This window comes from Pleuronectes platessa, chromosome 21 (genome assembly GCF_947347685.1).
Source record: "Pleuronectes platessa chromosome 21, fPlePla1.1, whole genome shotgun sequence".
Lineage (NCBI taxonomy): Eukaryota > Metazoa > Chordata > Actinopteri > Pleuronectiformes > Pleuronectidae > Pleuronectes > Pleuronectes platessa.
Genome location: NC_070646.1, coordinates 7,655,406 through 7,674,155, shown reverse-complemented (window position 1 = coordinate 7,674,155; position 18,750 = coordinate 7,655,406). Strand labels below are relative to the sequence as shown.

Below are 18,750 nucleotides of genomic sequence, written 5' to 3'. Positions count from 1 at the left end.
GTTGTGTATTTACAATCATTATAGCTACCTCCCTGCAACACTGTGAACACATAGTCATCTTTTTTTCTCTTTACCCCTCTTGTGTGCTTTTATACACAATTACCAACTATCCCATCCTGATACACAGACGGTTGAGCTCATGCAAGCTCATTAAGGGCTGAACTAGGACTAAGTGCGAAGGAGGAACTGACTGCAGCATCTCGTGTGACATAGATTTGACTGTGTGGTTGCAACATGTGAAAGACGCAGCCTCCTCCTCCTCACATGCCTTGAACCTACATGTGTGGGGGCGACGCTTCCTGTGCTTCCTTAGCAAACATTAACGTCATTCCTTGCGTCACATCTCAAAAACACAAACCGCGCTTCCGTCAGCTCCTGGTTCTTGCCTCAATTCACAGCTTCCGTTCTCCACCCTTGGCACACCAGGGATTTGATACTCTCATTTAAAAGATTAACGGAGCTATCACTTATTAAATTTGACAGCCGAGCATTTTAAGAGGGAGCTGCTGCATATTTTACAATTTCTCAGAGGCATGTTTTCATGATTCTTATCTGTATTTTGAGGAAATATTTGCCAGTTAAACGCTCTTTGTAAATCACTGCTTCATTTTTTTTTTTTATTCAGACACACGCCTCCTACTTCCACAGTTCTCTCTTACACTATTGGCTTTCATTTCCAGTCTTTGAACAGGTGGCAAAATGTCACTTCTTCAAACAAAGAGATTAACCCTCAAACTGTGCAATGGGAGCCGCTTGACATCTGTTCACGTGTCGGCCGCATGTTTGAGCGCGTTTCATTCACCATGAGCATCTGTGATGTTAAAACAACCCCCCCCCCCATGCCACCACAGATGGGATTTCAAAACCAGGCGAGATCTGGGAGGAAGACTCTTATTGGCCAGGAAAGAACTGAAAAGCCTCTTCGTTACACACATTCGACACTCACTTAATTTGCACACACTTTGCTGCCTTGCTTCTTTAGTGTGTTTGGTGACTTTCCATAAAGACACACACACAAGACAAGAGATAATTGTGAGTCTGTTCTCCCCTTTAGATCTTAAATATGTAGTTGATGATTAGCAGCCAGCCTTAACAGATTTAAATCCACAAAGACTCACAATATACCCACATTGTTTTTTTTTGTCCGACTGAAACAACCATTAAGACTCATGAATAATGGAGATCCTTCAGCCGCTAAAGAGGCAGGCACGAGTGTGTTTGTGTGTCACTAATGTGTGTCTGTGTTTGTAGAGGAAGTAGAGGGAGAGGCAATTAAACTGTCGAGCACCGATCTGCCTGATGGCTCTGTTCAAAACAAAAAAGCAGATTAGATAATGACTTTAAAGTGATTTGGAAGATGTGTTCACATGTGTGCAGATAATCTCATAATTCTCCTTTTTTTTTAAGATGAGCAGCCACAGCATCACATCAACACAGCATCAGGGACTCAGGGGGTTTTCATGTTGATTTCTTTCTATGGATGAGTGCTATTCTTCTGCTCAGCACTGACTGATTCATACATCGTTTCGCCAAGAGCCATCTGTCTAAAAATGACTAAATTTTAATAATTTCACCCTGGGGGAGGGGGTAGGGGGGGGTTGGCGTAATACATGTTGAGGGTGTTACATTCGCATTTGTTTGAAAATTTCAATCCAAATTCTCGCTGCAAAATATCAAAGACGGCTTAACTGTTCCAGCCTACGTGCTCCTTTTGGAAGCTGGTCCAGCTGCTGACTAACTATGCCCCTAATCCTGGTTGAGACTCGCATACCTTTTTGGTGGATTGATCAGTCTGCGATGCAATACTCATTATATGTGCCGTTTGGTTTCAGTTGATAATTATTTCCACCTCCTCGAGCTGCGGGTAGCGGAGGAGTTGTTTGTTGGTTTGGCCGCCTCATGCTGGTGTTTTCCGCAGCCTTGTGATGTTGCGTAGCAGCGAATGCAGCCATATCCCAAGGACCCAGGTCCCTCTCAGCTATTGTCACCAACCTCCTCCCGTGCTTTCATCTGCGCTGTCACTTTCTTTCGTTCCCCTCCGGTGTTACACTCAGGGCTCCGTGCTGGTAATCAGCACGTTTTCTCTTAAGACATCCTTTTTGAGAACACTCTAAATTCAAATGGTCTTGTTTTGTGGTTGTTTATTCCATTCCCCCCCTCTGGTCTCTCCACTTAGCCGCAGTTGTGAAAAGGCGATTTGATTCTATCCACGCTGCATAACTTTCTTAGAGGAACAGTTTGAATCTTAAGCAGATGTGTCTGCTGTGGTATAGTACCCATCGAGAAACAAGGACTATTTGAAAAGTGCACGACACAATCATATCAAAAAGCACAGAGAGAGAAAAATGGGGAGAAAGAGCCCTGAAGCAAGACACAGCGGAATCAAGACACCACATAGGGATGGGAATGTACTGGATGAAAAATGCTGCAGGCTGGTTATTTAGAGACTTTACTCGAGTCTTCTAATCATGTTTTCCTGCTAACTACAGAAAGGTGCTTTACTGCGACACCATCAAAGCATCACTGAAAGTCACAGACGCCTGAGCTGCCTCATTACGCTGCATGGATGCTCCCAAATCCTACCCTGAATCTCCACCATCGCATAATTGTGATTATATCGTCTTCCACAGCAGCTCGGATGGAAAACACATTTGCTAGTTTACTTTAAAAACATTAACTAGACATTGGCCTTGAATTGGAAAACACTTAAAGCTGAACGGAGACAGTCTTCGAGGCTGAATTTGAAACTGATCTGAAATTTGATGTTATTAGAACATTCGAAAAACAGAATCCCTGAAGACGTTCCTTACACACAGACGCATATGAAGGGCAGGGGGGAGGCAGTTATATAAAATAGCTTGATTGATAATCTTCATCTAACTTCTACAAATCTCAGATTCACATCTAATATTTGAGTCCGTCTTTACTTTCGACAAACTATAGGATGTGATTATTTGCCAACAAATGTAAATATTTGCTGTAGATGCTTGTGCTCCACAAAGTGTATCTAACATCCCTGTCTTCTCCCCCCCCCCAGGTATCAGTCGTATCAGCAAGGGCTTCCAGGATGGATACCCGGTGGAAGACTACCTGGACCTGTTCGATCAGTCCGCTTATCAAATCCAGGGCAACCTCACAGCAAAAGGCAGTGGAAGCCCCAGCCACCCTAACATGATCATAGGTAAGCAAAGAGGCAGCCAGGCCATTGGATTGGCTTTCTTTGTGTCCGTATCACATTTGGTTTGAGACTCTGTATTCATGTGTGCAGCCCTTATCTGCTGGTAATGTTCCTTTCAGTTGCACGGACATGACATCAGCCAATTCTAAAGATCTGTATGAAGGCAGATTCAGACATATTTGAAGGGATCGTTATCGGCTGAAATGAACCGACTTTTAAAATGTATTTTGTAACTCAGAGCTCCACTCTTTCACATTCACCTGTTCACACCACTGCACAATCATGGGTGCTTCTGAAATGTCTCTCAAGCTGACTGCAGGAGGCGTTGTAACAGGGGTAGGCAAATTAAGAATGGCCTTTTGAGAATGGCTGATTACATCAGTCCACAGCAACGACAATCAAATTCTGATATGATTGTACAAGAGACAACTACAGCATGGCTGGAACCCCCCCTCATCAGACCCCTCGCCACAAGCTGACGTTACACACCTCATCATTTTAGAGGTTTGGCTGAAGACTAGAATGTTTAAATGTGTGCGTCTGTGATGGCGGTGGTGGTTTGCACTTTGTTCATCATTTTGCAGGGGTTTTTTGTTCTGGTTTACTGTGGCCCCTCCAGATCCTTTTTGCCTGAGGCGTTAAAATTCCCTCGAGACGCTCCTGCCAACAGCGTCATGAAAAACCACAAAGCTATGGAGGGATTGTTGTAGCCAGTAGTGCTGAGCGTGCGTCACCCCCCCACGACAGAGCTGACCGATTTAACCCATTTATCTGACGGCATCGGTTTCTGTGCGCCAGTCTGTACCTGGCAGAATTTTCAGTAACAGCGAGGGAGTTAACACAAATTGGTAAACCCCCCTGTTTGCACAGGGGGGTTGAACACAATCTACGCATCACCCCATTTATTACTCTGTTTAAAACATTCCCTCCAAGAATCTTGTTTTTAAGATTAACCTTAACCCAAACATTTGATATCAATCACTGAGCCAGCAAAGCATCACTTAAAACTTTTATTTTTTTTCTATCCTCACAAAGCAGCTCTGATCTGTTGCGGGAGTGCATGTTGAGGGAAGCTAAGGGAACAAGATACAAACAGTGGCATGTAAAACACACTCTCTCGTCTTTCCAGTGACATCTCCCGGCAGCTTAAGTTACACAGACGTTTCCTGTGCAGCATAGATTCTGACTTCCTGTTTTGTCAAAGTGTCACATCGTGTCAGAGAGCGGCTCCCCCCCCCCCCTGCTGAATCATATTTGATACTCAGGTCATGTATCGGTGCTGTGATCTGTGTGTGGAACGTGGACAGATAGAACCCTGTGGCCCCATCAGGCTGCAGCCAATCGGTGTTTGGCTCCGGGTGACCCGACACTTGCCTGGAACTTCGCTTGTAATCTCGGCTCCAATATTACAAAGCTGCTGTTAGAGCAGCAGGTAGCGGGGCTGGAGAAGAGGGCTCCAGAGGGTGACGCTGATTTTTAAGCAAGCCGGTGACTCAGCCCTAAAGAGGAGTCTCACAGCTTAATAATACTGTACTTCCTTCTGCTTCACCTAGCCACTTCACTGAAGTACAAGAATCATTGTATTTTTGTGCCAGGACAGCAATAATATCCCCGGCGGGGTGTAGATTTTTTTTTTATCTTCCACCACCCTCCATCCTCGATCTGCATATCCTGCCTCCAGCCCCTCAGGCTTTCATCTGTCTCTGTCTTCCCCCCCAACGTCCAAACACCGTCTGAAAGGACTGCTCGGCTGCAAAGAAAAACTTTTCAACAATAGCCTTTTCACACTGGACTGAGTTGGTGTATTGAGCGCAGCTTAGCATGCCGCCCTGTTTTGTTTCCCTCTTTAAATAAATAATCCTTGTTAGGGAGGAGTGTGCCCGAGTCCTGCTCAGTATTCCCACCATGCCCTGGGAGAGCGCAGCAAGGTGCAGGCCTGTGGCCAGAATCGTGGGCTTCTGACTCTCCTCAAGCCACCGGCCAAGACCAAGCCGCTGAGAAACACCAGAGGCATGCAGGCCTGGCTCCTCCATTTGTTTGTCCTATTAAGGCCTCTCCCCATGGAGCCAAATAAATCCCTTTAATGGACATAAAGTGGAGACCTTTAAATAGGCTTGATCGCACTGTGTGTCGTTTTAGGCAAAGCCGCATTTGCAGATGTTGTCATCGCAGAAAATAGGTCCTGGCTAGCTTCCCTTTCTCCGAGAAAAAGAGAGGCAGATAAGGCCTGCGATGTGTTCCCTCCATAAACATCACAGCTTCACTCCACAGATAAGAGGATGAGGAAGGCATAGGCAGCCTAATGAATCCTGGATATCATTTCTCAGCTCAGCCTGATTACCTTTCTGCACTGAAACGGTTGTAGAAACTGTTTTGTGACTTGTTAGGAGAACCAGTACAGTTACTGTGTGCACAGTTATTCCCTTTATTTTTCCTCACAGCTGGAGGTGTAGCAACTCTCTCTTTTATGTCTGTGCACTGGTTCAAGAATCTTTATTTGTGTGTTGACTTGCTGCGTGTGTGCTGGGAACATGCTGCGTGTGTGATGGTTGAACCCTTGATTCAGTGGCAATTATAGAAAGGAGTTGACACAAAATTCCACACACAGGTAATGACAGTAAGGTTTTGGAGAATTATCTGTTTGTATGGACTCTTTTTTTAGAATGAATAAAAACATACTCATACAAAACTTTTGGTAAATATCAAAGATTACACAACCAAAACTTTGTCTTGCATGCTTCAAACAGTTTGTAGCATAATTGGCAATTTACATTTGATATAGAAAAATGACATAAGTTTCCCATTGCATCGCACGTTTATAGCAGATTGCTTATTTGAACTGCTGTGGGTGTGTTTTGCAGGAGAAGCCAGCGCATCCACCATGTGGGACAACAACGCCTGGGTGTATTTCTATGACAACACCACAGAGGGAGAGCCTCCTTTCCTCGTCCAGGACTTTATTCACGCGCTGCAGCCCGATGGCCGCTTCATCGTTATGCTCAGGGACCCGGTGGAAAGGTGCGAGTCATCGGTTTCACTGCCTCCCACCGACATATCCACCTTAAAATATCAGATACACACATTGTCAAGTTTTAAATTTTTTTTTATCCAAAATGAGTTTCCTCTTACTCAGTGAGTCTGTCACATAAGTTTCAAAATGACGCCGTTATCAGACGTGTGGAGAGCTCAGTGCTGATTACCTGCGAGCCGAACTGGGATTACTTTCTGCTGTTAATTTAGATTTTTACTTAAGAGAGTGTGTGAACGTGCTCTCTATAATTGCCTTTGTCTGTCAAATCACAGCCTGTTCAACCTCTCCCTGAAGCAATTCTCTGGGAAATTAATTTTTTATTACGCGCCACTTGTTTACAACCTTGGCATCTCCTCGGCACGGCCGCTGTCTGACATCTCGCACTGAACTGTGACAGCGTTTATGTGTTTCGTGTGTCACACACGTTCATTTTCAATACAGGCTGATATAAATAAGTTAATACGTGCAAATAGTTTGGCCTTTTCTTTTATTATATGAGGCAACCAGACACTGAATCTACTGAATCACCAGAGCTGAGATCAGAATCAAGTGAAGAAAAGTTCAGTAAAATCTGACTTTACCGTCTAAACACAGGGCTCATTATAGTCAGGATAAAAATATCACAGTTTTTTATTATATATATCAGTTTTATTACTTGGAGTGTCTGCAGCAGCTCATTTGTGCTTTCTCAAATATTTTATTTCTTTACTTTGTTTCTACTGGAAGTTTCTTCTAAACTGTCAACACTGCAGTCACAGTTGCATCTTGCTGTAAACTATAGTGATCTGTGCCAGTATAAAACCAGCATCTGTTATATTAATATGTAATAGGGATGAAAATTCTAATAATAATTATTAGCCTAAACACATTCAACAGTTGTGAAGTTTCATCAGGTGCTTTCAGTCATGCTCTGAACTCCTGACATTTTCCTGAAGTCGTAAAATGTCAGAGAGGATATCATTTAAACAATGTTCCAAGTTTGTTAATGGACCGTCTCTCTTGTCTTGCAGGTTATACTCCGACTACCTTTACTTTGGTATTACCAATAAGTCTGCGGAGGATTTCCACGAGAAGGTGTCGGAATCACTGCAGTTGTTCGAGGGGTGCCTTACAGAGTACACAATGCGCTCCTGTGTGTACAACATTACTCTCAACAATGCCATGCCAGTGAGTGTGCCCCCCCTTTCTACTCCTGTCTCACAGTCCTTGAACACAAAAATTGGCCTTTAGCAACCAGCACATTTAAGTGGTGGGAAGAAAGAAATTGAAAAGGAGTAGGGGGGGGGGGGGGGGAGAAAGACAGATGGAGTGAAATTCACACTTCATTAACACATGATGAAGCTTGTAGGGAGCGACTTTACCAAAAGGGATTGGCAACACTTTTGAACGTCTACAGCCTCTTTGTATGAGAAAAGCTAGTTTACCAGCTTACCCTCTACTCACAAAACAGAGCGAGTCTTAGTGGACGTAGGGCCCCAGTGTAGGGCCCCTGGCCAGCTTTTCCCACAGTGCAGGGAAGGGGAGGAAGAGTCTGGCCCATCCTCTTTTTGCCCCCCCTCCAGGCTGCCTTGTATTACAACGAGGTCCTCCTCTCCAACTGTCACTGACGAGCTCTACTCCCCTGTGGGTGCATGCCCTACCCTCTGTCGCCGGCCTTATTGTCCCTCCACTAATATCTTCTCAGAGTTATTAGACCATGTGAAAGGCATCACAGCTGCCCTTACAGCAGGCTCCCGCTCCTGTGGCTTCTCGATAAAAGTTTCAGAGCTCACATTAGAGTCTGGAGAGAAAATATGAATAAAACTCCAGCATGACTGACAGCACGATTGTTTGTTGTACCAAATTGATTTAAGAAAGCTAAAGTTACTTAATGAATCATTTATCCTGGAAGCCCTTTCAGTTTGTTTCCGCCTACTGTTCTGCAACCACTGGTCAGAGGGGGAATCTAGAAGTACATTTTTCGACATCAGATATGACGGCTCTCATTGATTATTTTGTGTTGTGTGTGCGCAGGTCAGATTGCGAATTGGCCTGTACATTTTGTATCTACTGGACTGGCTGACCGTCTTCAGCAGGGAACAGATTCTGGTCCTGAGGCTGGAGGACCACGCCTCCAATCGGAAATACACAATGCACAAAGTCTTTGACTTCCTGAACCTGGGTGAGTAACAGACAACGTGACAACGCCTGTACCCGTTCCTTCTGGGGACTCTGATCAGTATAATACAAAATGGGATTTTGTCATATTGAGTGCATGTCACTGTCGGACACAAACAGAAACTGATTTAACTCAAAGATTTTAAAGGTTGAAATCTCAGTTGCTTTGTGTCATTTCTACTTTCAACTGAAAAACTGAGTCATGTTTTTATTTCTGCATCGGTTAGGAGTATCACAGGTACTGCATTGTACAAATTCTGGTGATTTAAACCCTGTGCAGTACTCTATCTTAGAATACTAAACTAAATACTCAGATAAAGTTCTGAAAACCCCTTCCATTCAGTATCAGTGGTGCCAATGTGTTCTTGGGGTACAGTGTATATTGCTGTTTACTGACAGGCCAGTGTAAAAAACACAGTTTTGCTCCACAGTCTCTGACCCCCCCCCCCCTTTAGTTCGGTCATACTGGTTCATACCACAGTTCAATTGCCCCACAGCTCTGAGGTGCGATCACTTCCCAGAGCATCACCTCCTCTGCTAAGAGCACCACTGATACATGTTGACATTTCAAGTGTCCTTTGCTGTATTTTCCTCCATTTGTTTAGTGGTGTGGAAAAATCTGAAGTGGCCAAGGAGGACGGGGGTGTGAAGTGTTTTTGTGTGTTTTACAGGGCCACTGACAAAGGAAATAGAGTCGGAGATCACGCGAAATCCAGCGTCCAACACCAGGAAGCCGGCCGACAAAAACCTGGGACCCATGCTGCCCATCACGAAAGAGATCCTGCGGGACTTTTACACGCCTTTCAACGAGGAACTGGCCAAAGTGCTGCGCAATGACTCCTTCCTCTGGGACAAGAACTCAACCCTCTGAACAACCGACCTCCATTCTACTTCTGCAAAAACACACACGCAAACACACACACAGAATAACACACACCGATGTGTCTGCCAGCCTCTTCGTTGGAGTTTCAAGTGCCCGTGAACGGAAAAAAATCATCATTGTTTTTATATTTAAATTATTTTCTAAGTTATAAAAGCAGAGATGAATCAAAGATAGAAAAATAGCACAAGTGAGTGAGTGAGCGTGCGGGTGAGTGAGTGAGGTCTTGATTGTTTCTTTTCTGTGACCAGATGTACAAAATTAAATAGTGAATTCAAAGGTATGAAAAACTGAGTCCTGTGTTCTATTTGGATTTTAGAACATAGATCAAGATGGGGAATGTCCCTTGTACGTTTTGAAGGTCTTCTGCACAATTAAAGTTGCCAACTACCAGTAGATGTTAGCAGCATCTTTCTGAAAAATAACAAAATATTATAGTTTATAAAATGCATATCTTAACTGACATTCACTCTGTGTCTGCCCCATGATTCCGATGTGTTCAACATTGAGAGCAAGCTAAAAAGTACAGTCAATGAACCAGCACTACCCTCTACTGGGGAAAACGCGTAGTTGCATTATAAATATGGCCTCAGTCGCTGTAGACATCAATAGACACATATCAGATGGGATGAATGCAGACTTCAAATGTAAATTTCACACAGACAACAGATGTATAAAAACATTAAAAGTGATCAAAGTAAAAAGGGGGGGGGGGAGGGGGGGACTAATCAGATTTTTTTCTGGATGTTTGTTTTGGGACTGAAGTTGAGTGAGGCCATGCTATTATTATATCCTATCCTGCTGTTGAAGGTTTGTCAGAAACATGGGATATTAACCAATCAAACACAAGCTGAATTAAAAGGTTTGGGTTGGAGATGATTTAATCAGGTGAATTAATTGGAAGACCGTCGAACAAATCAAATGGAGACACTGTGGGATGAAATATAACCTGGGGACAAATCCACATCCATTTCATAGGTTTAAAAACTTGCTGTTACAGGCTTGGGTCAAACTGCAACTCAAAACAGAAAACTCACACAGTTCTCATTCTCTGCGACTAGTCTGCAACATGCGTCTGTCAGATTAATAATAATCTACACAAATTCAAGGGTTCTTACACAGGGTGTGTTACTAGTGAGTGTCGTACAAGCTCTGCATCCTCAGCCAGCCACCAATGACAATCACTCTTACTGAGTTTATAAAACAAATCGAACAAACACCATGAAATTACTAATGTCTATTAAAGATCCATTAAAACCGTGCGTCAAACACAACTCTGGAATTTAAATCAGAGACAGATTGAAATACAGTATTGAAATTTTGGCATACCCATTCTCTCCACCAGAGGGCAGACAACACTTATAAATACACAGTTGTAATTTGGGTTGAAAACATTAAATCAGAGCAATAGTAAAGGCCATTTCTCTAGTGAGGGTATAGACTAAATCTGGTTTGTCTCAAAAACTGAGAAGTTGCCCAAATTTTAAACCAAAAAAAGGAGAGGAGAGAAAACACCTGTCTGCAGTCGTGCCACAGTTTTCTGGCAGTCCCTAAACTTCCTCCACAAAACCTACAGATCCAGACAAACTGACCTAAATACCACTGGAAAAAGGCGTAATTAATTACACTGAAAGAGACAAAATGCCAGCAGCTTTGTCTACGTCCTCCTCACTGAATTCAAGACAATCTGACAGGGGGGAAAAAAGCGACTGCAAATCATTTGCATACTTCGGTTGGAGTTGGCCGCTCCATCTGGCTGGTTCCGCTTCACCGAGAGCCTCCAACCAACTTCAATTTCCTTAGAATTCATACATTTTATCAAAGCTTCTTTTATCCCAGTCTGCGCATGTATCGGAATACAGTGACTGACAGGACAGTGGATAAATACTGCTGCTGGGGAAACTCCACAGGCTTTTTGAGACACACATTTAGCCAAAGGTCCCACTATTTATCATTTCCTAACAGTGGCCCTGTGTTTCATTTTGGTCCCAGAAGCCTGTGCAACAAATTCAAGTGGTCATCGTGGGAAATTAGTGGGGGGAACTATTCCTGCTGTTAATTGGACGAATGGAAGTTAACCAGCTCTTGTGGATCAGATTTATAAGAGTTGATATTTGGCCTCTTAGGCTCTGACCCTGAGGCTCTATGCCACCATCTCGGCACAGCAGAAACTGCGGAGTGATATTGATAATGGTATTAAGCATTACTAAATGATGCAGGAGAGGCAGCGAGTGTATCAAATATAAGAACATATATAGCTTGCTATCTGGTGAAGAGATTCAGTGTGCAGACTGGGCACCAGCCTTTGTGTTACTTAGAAAAACATCCCCACAAATTAAGAAAACACATGGAAATAGAAAAAACATGTGCAAAATCTCACAACACAAGCAAATTAAGAAAACATCATCAATTTGATCACACATCCACTTTTATGTATTTGCATGTGTTGAGTTTACTTCAGTGATGAATCATGTGTTTAGAATATGTGGATATCACTTGTGTTTCATTAAAGGATAGTCAGTCTCCCATGAGGCCATTGTCCAAAGAGAAAAGACCATATATAAGGACTGTGCAAGACAATAATCATGTTTATGTTCCTGTGTGAGCCAATAAGAAAACTGGCAAAGAGTGAGGCCACAGGTGGGAAATAACTAAACCAACTGAACACAACAACACAACACAAACATCAGTGTGGCAGCAATATAAAAGCAGGAAGTGTTAGCTGGGAGATGATGAACAGCAGTGTTAGCAGCCTAGCTCTCTAATGTGGCTAACCAAGAATGTAAACACCCAGTGAACAGAGCTTAAACATTCAATTGTCGTACTGCTAGCATTTTATTAGTTAGCATAACTGGCGTGAAGTTACCTTGTTGAAGTGAAGCAGCAGGAAACCCTTCCGAAACTAAAAATGGAGTTTGGTTCAGACGGCCAGCTAATAGCTAGCTGATGGTGCTAGCTCGACCCAAGCCTGCTAATGGACGGTTAGCAGGTTAGCATGATAGTCCTTAGCAAATTAGCTAAATTAGCTAGCTCAGCAGCATCATGGAAGATGACCAAGCAAGAGTGATGGAGCACCGACCGTTTAAATAGGTCCCCTCTGCAAGTTAATGTACTAAAACCAAATTGCCTCTTTTTTGACAGTGTAACCAATTATCCTTATTAGACATTTTAACAACAAAATAACAATTAAACTATTTTTACAACAAATCTCACAAAAGGGCAAAAGTATAACCGTTGATTTATCCTGTCCCGGTGTTTCTGGTCATATCTACGGGACTCGTAACAGATTGTTGGACGTGATCGAGACGGAGCTTCTCCTCGGGTCCTCTCCTCCTCTGTCAGATTGGATGAGCTTTGAAACGAGGGCTTTAGCAGAGGGCGCTCTCTCTCTAATGTCTTTCCCACCGCTTTTCTTTTCCCCTTAAACCTGAATGAAAAGCTGTGGTACTCGATGAGAGGGATGTTTGTTGTTATGTCCCCAAGTGTGAGACCTATGACCATCACACTCAGGGTAGAGTACGATGTCCAGACCACCAACGGAGTGACGATTACCGAACCTCCGGCTCCACCAGTCTCTCGTGATCCTTTTCAAACGAGCCGGCTCGAAATGAAAAACCCCTCTGTTGAAACCCGGCTCCGTGTCTCCCTGCAGTCAATGATTGATGCAGACTTTCTGGAGATAACAAGAAAAGAAAAATCTGAATAAACAAGTTTATGCAACAAACATTTGCAGTCCATCATGCTGATTGAGTGCTCTGATGGTTTGCCAGTTATATTTGAAGAGTGTGTGTGAGGCCCAGTCATATTCGCTGATGATGGAGCCGGCGGGGAATGCAGGGTAAACAGAGATCTTCATAAAACTATTGTCAAGTCCATTTAAAAAGATAGTTATATTCTCTTTTACAGTATAAATCCAAATGTAAGCAGAGATATTTTTACTTAAAAGTCCAATTCAGTTCTTTTTCTCAACAGTTGTTGGATATTAAGGGTCCAGCCCCAAACATCTGTTTGTGATACACTGTGCTTTGCAGTTTTATCTCCATAGGAAAAACTGCAGAAATAGAGCTTTGGAAGTCGGTGAAAACTGTCTGCCCTGCTAACTTCTTCACACGGTCGACTAAGCTAAGACGCTGTTTTAATGGCTTTGTCAAATTGCTTGCAGTTACTTTAATGTTTTCAGGCAGAGACAGTTTCCTAACTCTTTTAAGAACTTGTTTGTCTTTTCCTCTTAAGCAGAGCGAGGCCTGAATATTCTTTTTCATGCTTTTTTGCATCCTTATTATTTGTCCTAATGTTTTTTTTTCCATCCTTCACAATGAAGGATGGGAACAAAACCAGATGTTTCTCCTCTGTTTTTTGTTTTTGTGTCTTCTCTCCTCCCGGGCCTCTTGTGCCCCTTGGAGTTGTGTCATTATTCAGCAAGGTTCATTGGATCCAGGGTCTTTGCTTTGTGTTAGCTCTCACCCAAGTCTCCAGCCAAGCTTTGCACATACTGCACAGTGCAGAATAGTCATACAGTTGCATCTGGTCCTGGGTGGAGCATCTCCTCAAAGCACCAAATCTTCCAGATGTTCCCCAGAGGTGACCTTAAAACCTGGGACAACCGCTATATTGTAGATTTCCTGAGTACAGCTGTATTATCGAATCCTTGATGAGAAATACTTTTTATTTTGTCATCAGTCTGTCCTGGATTAGGATTTCTACTTCCACTGAGAAAAGCTAAAAAACAACAACTTGGCAATATAGAACGCAGAAAACCTAAATGAAGCATTAACTTTTATTATAGTTTGATCGTGCCCATATCTAAACTAATGGCTCCATCATGATCCACCCTCCATTCAAATTAAAAACCGTCCGCGTTATTTGGATGGGAACATCTGGCCCGTTTCGGTCACATCCATCTGGAGCCGTGGTGGATGTGGACGAAGAATTAGAAACACAGGTGTTCAGGAAGGGAGCGTTTTCAGCGAGGAAACTGAGGTCGGCTGTGCTGAAACGGATCCAGCCATCATGTGGTAGAAGTGAACTGAAGAGCCTGAGGTCCAAATGAGTGATAAATAGATAAAGAGCCTTTTCATCAACATAACCTCCGCAGTGGAGAGACAATCAACAAGCACTCTCCAAACCACAAACAATAAATTGTCCAAAAATTGCGGGAATATGACAAAGGTGATAGTTTCTGCAGGAATCATAAAACACTGGGATACTCTCACAGAGCCAATGCATGAGTAGAAAACCACGAAATAAGTTGTGGCAAGTGTAAAACGCAGATGTCTCAATTGGCTCGCTGTCTACTGGGACAGGTAAGTATTCACATACCAATGAAAACATTTGCTTTGAAAATATTTGGAAAAGCAACCTTTATTGATATTTAAATGTAGGCCGATAATCGTTACACTTAAAAACTTGTTTTTGTGGTCAGCTGAAACAAGCTGTAACTGAGAGACGGATGTATTATGAAACCATATACTGACACGCCAAGCCACAGACTGTATTTAAAAATGGACGACGGTTCTCCACTTCCTCCCACTATCCCGGAGGGTAGCCAAACTATCATGAGTGTTGCAATCTTAACATGTGGAGTGATAGTCTGCGCAGTAGCGATCAGGGGATGGAGCTGCGGTAGAGAGTTCTTGTCGATAGAAACGCTTGAATAATCGAGAGTCTGAGCCGCAAAACATGATGTTTCACTTTGTTTTTATATCATCATATTACGATTGTAAACCAAAGTTACTAGAGCTACTTACAAGTACAGAAACCGTCTGAGGTTATATGACCTATACTGCAGCCAGCCACTAGGTGTCGATCGTGAAATTTTGGCTTCACTTTGGCAGAGCAGCCATGTTGTCCATCTTTAAATACAGTGGTCCAAAAGAAAGTGTAGCCTAATCAAACCTCCATTAGCTGTCGTTTAGAGTCTTGTTTCTGGCCTGATTTCATCTCTGTTCTCTCTTCAGTAAACCCCTTAGGGAAATTTCAAGTCCCTTACCCACTAAGTGTTCCACTGTGTTCACATTATGTCACATTAAATGAGTTGAAACATTCTCCATAGAGATTAAAGGAGCTGCAATTTTAGCTGATAATTCCCCTTATCACCTTAAAAGCATGGTCTTTTGATCCATTGTTAACATGAACATATTCATTATAGCATCTTTAACGTAAAGAATATGTGCGAATGAGTATTGATATTCAGTCCAGTGAGATTCATATTCAACGACTCTTTCTGCTTTTTCGCTGGTAGCCTCTTTGAATAACAATGCGTTCATATGTCTCACTTCATTTAACTCAAACATCTTCTCTCTCGTTGTCATAATTCATCACTGGCTGGACTTTGAGTTTTTTTTTCTCTCTAGCAGAAAATGTAACATAACAAAATTTCAGTTAACATCTCACTTTGCTGTTCTTCTCATCAATGAAATGTGTACAAAAGCGAAAGCAAATAAAACTGGTCCAACCGAACCTGTTTCAAATCAATTAAAAAGTGGAATAACAGATCTTAGCATTTCTTCTCAAAACATCTGCTTCAATCCACTTGGGCATTCCACTCCAGAAACGAATACCGACACATGTTATTTGATGCAGTCCTGCAATCCACCACATCTATTGACTATAATCAAACCAATAAAAATGGCTGGCATTTTTCATCTGTCTGGAGCACAGGTTGGGATTTCTGAGTTCAAAGGAAAATACGACGAAAACGTTACACATTGCATGAATACAGGAGAAATACAACAGCTTTTACCTCTGCAAGTTAGAAGTGTGCACGACCTGACCCATGTAGAAATCTATAAGCACAGTGCAAATGTTGATAATAGTCATTTTTGGGGTTGAATTATTAAATATTCGGATTTTGACATGCCTCTGAAGGCCATAGTATGTTTATGTCACTCAAATTTACATAGCAAAACGCTGACAGCACCAATGTCAACCTTGTGTTGGAAACTCAGCACGTTTGTCTACCATCGTGAGGCGAGCAGGGTTTTTGCTCAATGTGAATAATGTCAGGAGTTGAGATTCATCTGTAATGAAATGCACATGCCTCAAAAAGCAATAAATCCAAGGTTGTGACGCGCCACGCTCTGGATCCATAAATGTGTCATATTACAGTGTGTCTTGGATGGACGGTTAGGTAGGTAAATATATCGCGGGGCCCACAATCATAAGCGAAGCTGTTTGTTTGACCTCTCAACGTGAGAATTTATTACCAAAAATTGGCCACGAGCCTGTTCATCACACACGAGGTTGATGCATGAACAAAAGATGTGTATGTGGTGTTTTTTCCGTTTTACAAAAGAGGATGAGATTACACACTTTAATTAGATCATTAATCTCCTGTTTTGCAAAAGGCAGAAGAGTAGACCCCACATTGTTAAATCCGCCAGGGTTCGTTGACAAATTTGACTAATTAAGTTGTATTTAAAAAGTTTAGCCAGTGTGTGACAGTATATTCCTTGCCTTGCCATGTCTTGCTGAACAATTCAATACCACTATTCATTATTCTTTCCACCCTCAGATTGTGTTTCTCCAGCCGAACATTCCTCTTTCATCAATTACCAGGGTTCAAACCAGCAGCGGGGAGGTTTTGCCACCGAGCAGCTAACCTGTCTCTCCGCGCACTGATGGACAATTAATGAGGATTCAGACGGGGATTTCCTCCCTGCAAGAGATTATGGCAGAGATGCAGGAGCCGCCACTCTCTCACCTTGGGCGTTCCTCACCAGTGTTGCCATAGTTACTTTGAAAAAGTAACTTAGTTACTTTACAAGTTACTTGATTTTAAAAGTAACTAAGTTAGATTACAAGTTACTTGATTTTAAAAGTAACTAAGTTAGATTACAAGTTACTTTATTAGTTACATTCAGCAGCTGCCGACAACACCCCCGCCGCCTCAACATAAAAATGACAACCGGTTTGGCCAACACTAACTTTATTAGACACCGCCGGAGGCCCCCCCCCCCCCCCCCCGCGCGAACGGAGGGTTCCCCTAACGGGCGCTGTAGCTGAGGTGATCCGAGAGAAGAGCCCGACACACGTCCAGAGTCGCTGTCGCCGACCGTCGTACCCGGTCCCCTCCAACCGGTCCCCGCCTTCCGCAGCGCCGACGGACACCGCCCCGCTGCATACTATAAGGAAAGCCCCCGCACCGCGGACGAGCACCTCCCCCCCTAAAAAAACGTCGAGGAGTGCCGCACACCGAGCCTCCGGCGGCGTGGTGAGGAGGGCGACGGGGCGACTGCTCCCCCAGCCGCAGGACGTGCCCAGCGGGCTAACCACAAATACCGAAATAGTAACGCAAGGTGACTTGGACAAGTAACTTTAATCTGATTACTGGTTTGGAAATAGTAACGCGTTAGATTACTCGTTACTGAAAAAAGCGGTCAGATTAGAGTAACGCGTTACTAAGTAGCGCGTTACCGGCATCACTGTTCCTCACTGAGGAAGACAGCTGTTGTCACAACAAGCCTGCCTCAAGCCGCTCTGCTCCAAAGCCTGATGAGCAGTTGTTACATCCCCCGGCATCAGTCCGTAGAAGTAGTCAATGTAAGGCAAGACGCTCAGGTGGCTTCACACTGCGAGTTGAAGAAATCGCGTCACGCTTTAATACATGCTGACCATGTCTAATATGATTTATAAACTACTGTACGTACATTTAGTGAAACCATGTGTGTAGCTGTTCCTGTAGCTGCTGATGTCATTCTCACAGTTGGTTTAAGATGGAGAGGCTCATTCCTCTTTGCTATGAGAACGTTTATGGTTTTGCTACCATGAATGATATCACGTTTTTTAAGCATTTATCATTTATTTCAAGTCAGTTAATGACTCAAATAAAACAAATAATATAGAAAAGCAAGAGACAGAGAAACAAGCAATTGCAAGTCTAAGCATTACCTTATGTTAGCTGATGAGTGATGTCATCGGAGAGTATTGATTATTGATAATAATTCAGATGCAAAGGGATAAGTGTAGTGACATTATTATATACAGCAAACAACAGGTTTATTAAAGCTACATAATTGTAGTATACAATGACTTTGAAGCCAGAGTCTGTGCAGGAGCGACATTTCAACCCATTTTTAAAGCATTCATATAACAAATTAAAACCAAAGTCAGCAGAAAATTAGCATTCGAACAAACATTAGTGTGATAAAAAGCTTTACTTTGACAATTTCAGTTGGCCTGCTAACTGCTATCTGCTAACATGGAGGAGGTGGGATTTATGACATATACTGATGACTGCCACCAGGGGACAGCTGAGACATTTTGGCTCCACTTTTTTGTTCTCCATCCTTATATACAGTCTATACGGCCCCACTACCTCCTTGCACTTCACGTTGCCATGGTTTCATTGAATATATACCGAACCAGTTTGCCGAGGCGACACAGCTGTGGTGTGGTCGTGCATTTCGGAGGAACCTGACTTTCTGGGAGTTGTGGTTTCATGTGGCAATACCTCACAGCGCTCTTGACTGCCTTCTCTCTCTCTCTCTCTCATCCCTCCTTCCG

General features: G+C 43.0%; 1 protein-coding gene across 1 annotated transcript in view; it reads left to right on the top strand.

Annotated features, from left to right (window-relative positions):
• Positions 1 to 9,536, top strand: part of chst15 (carbohydrate (N-acetylgalactosamine 4-sulfate 6-O) sulfotransferase 15) — a 32,858-nt gene extending 23,322 nt beyond the window's left edge. Inside the window, exons 4-8 of the mRNA XM_053414446.1 lie at positions 3,038 to 3,181; positions 6,040 to 6,196; positions 7,220 to 7,376; positions 8,223 to 8,370; positions 9,038 to 9,536. Coding sequence (XP_053270421.1) covers positions 3,038 to 3,181; positions 6,040 to 6,196; positions 7,220 to 7,376; positions 8,223 to 8,370; positions 9,038 to 9,237 — 806 coding nt within the window. The 3' untranslated portion in view covers positions 9,238 to 9,536. The remainder of the gene's footprint in view (positions 1 to 3,037; positions 3,182 to 6,039; positions 6,197 to 7,219; positions 7,377 to 8,222; positions 8,371 to 9,037) is intronic.
• The last annotated feature ends 9,214 nt before the right edge of the window (positions 9,537 to 18,750 follow it).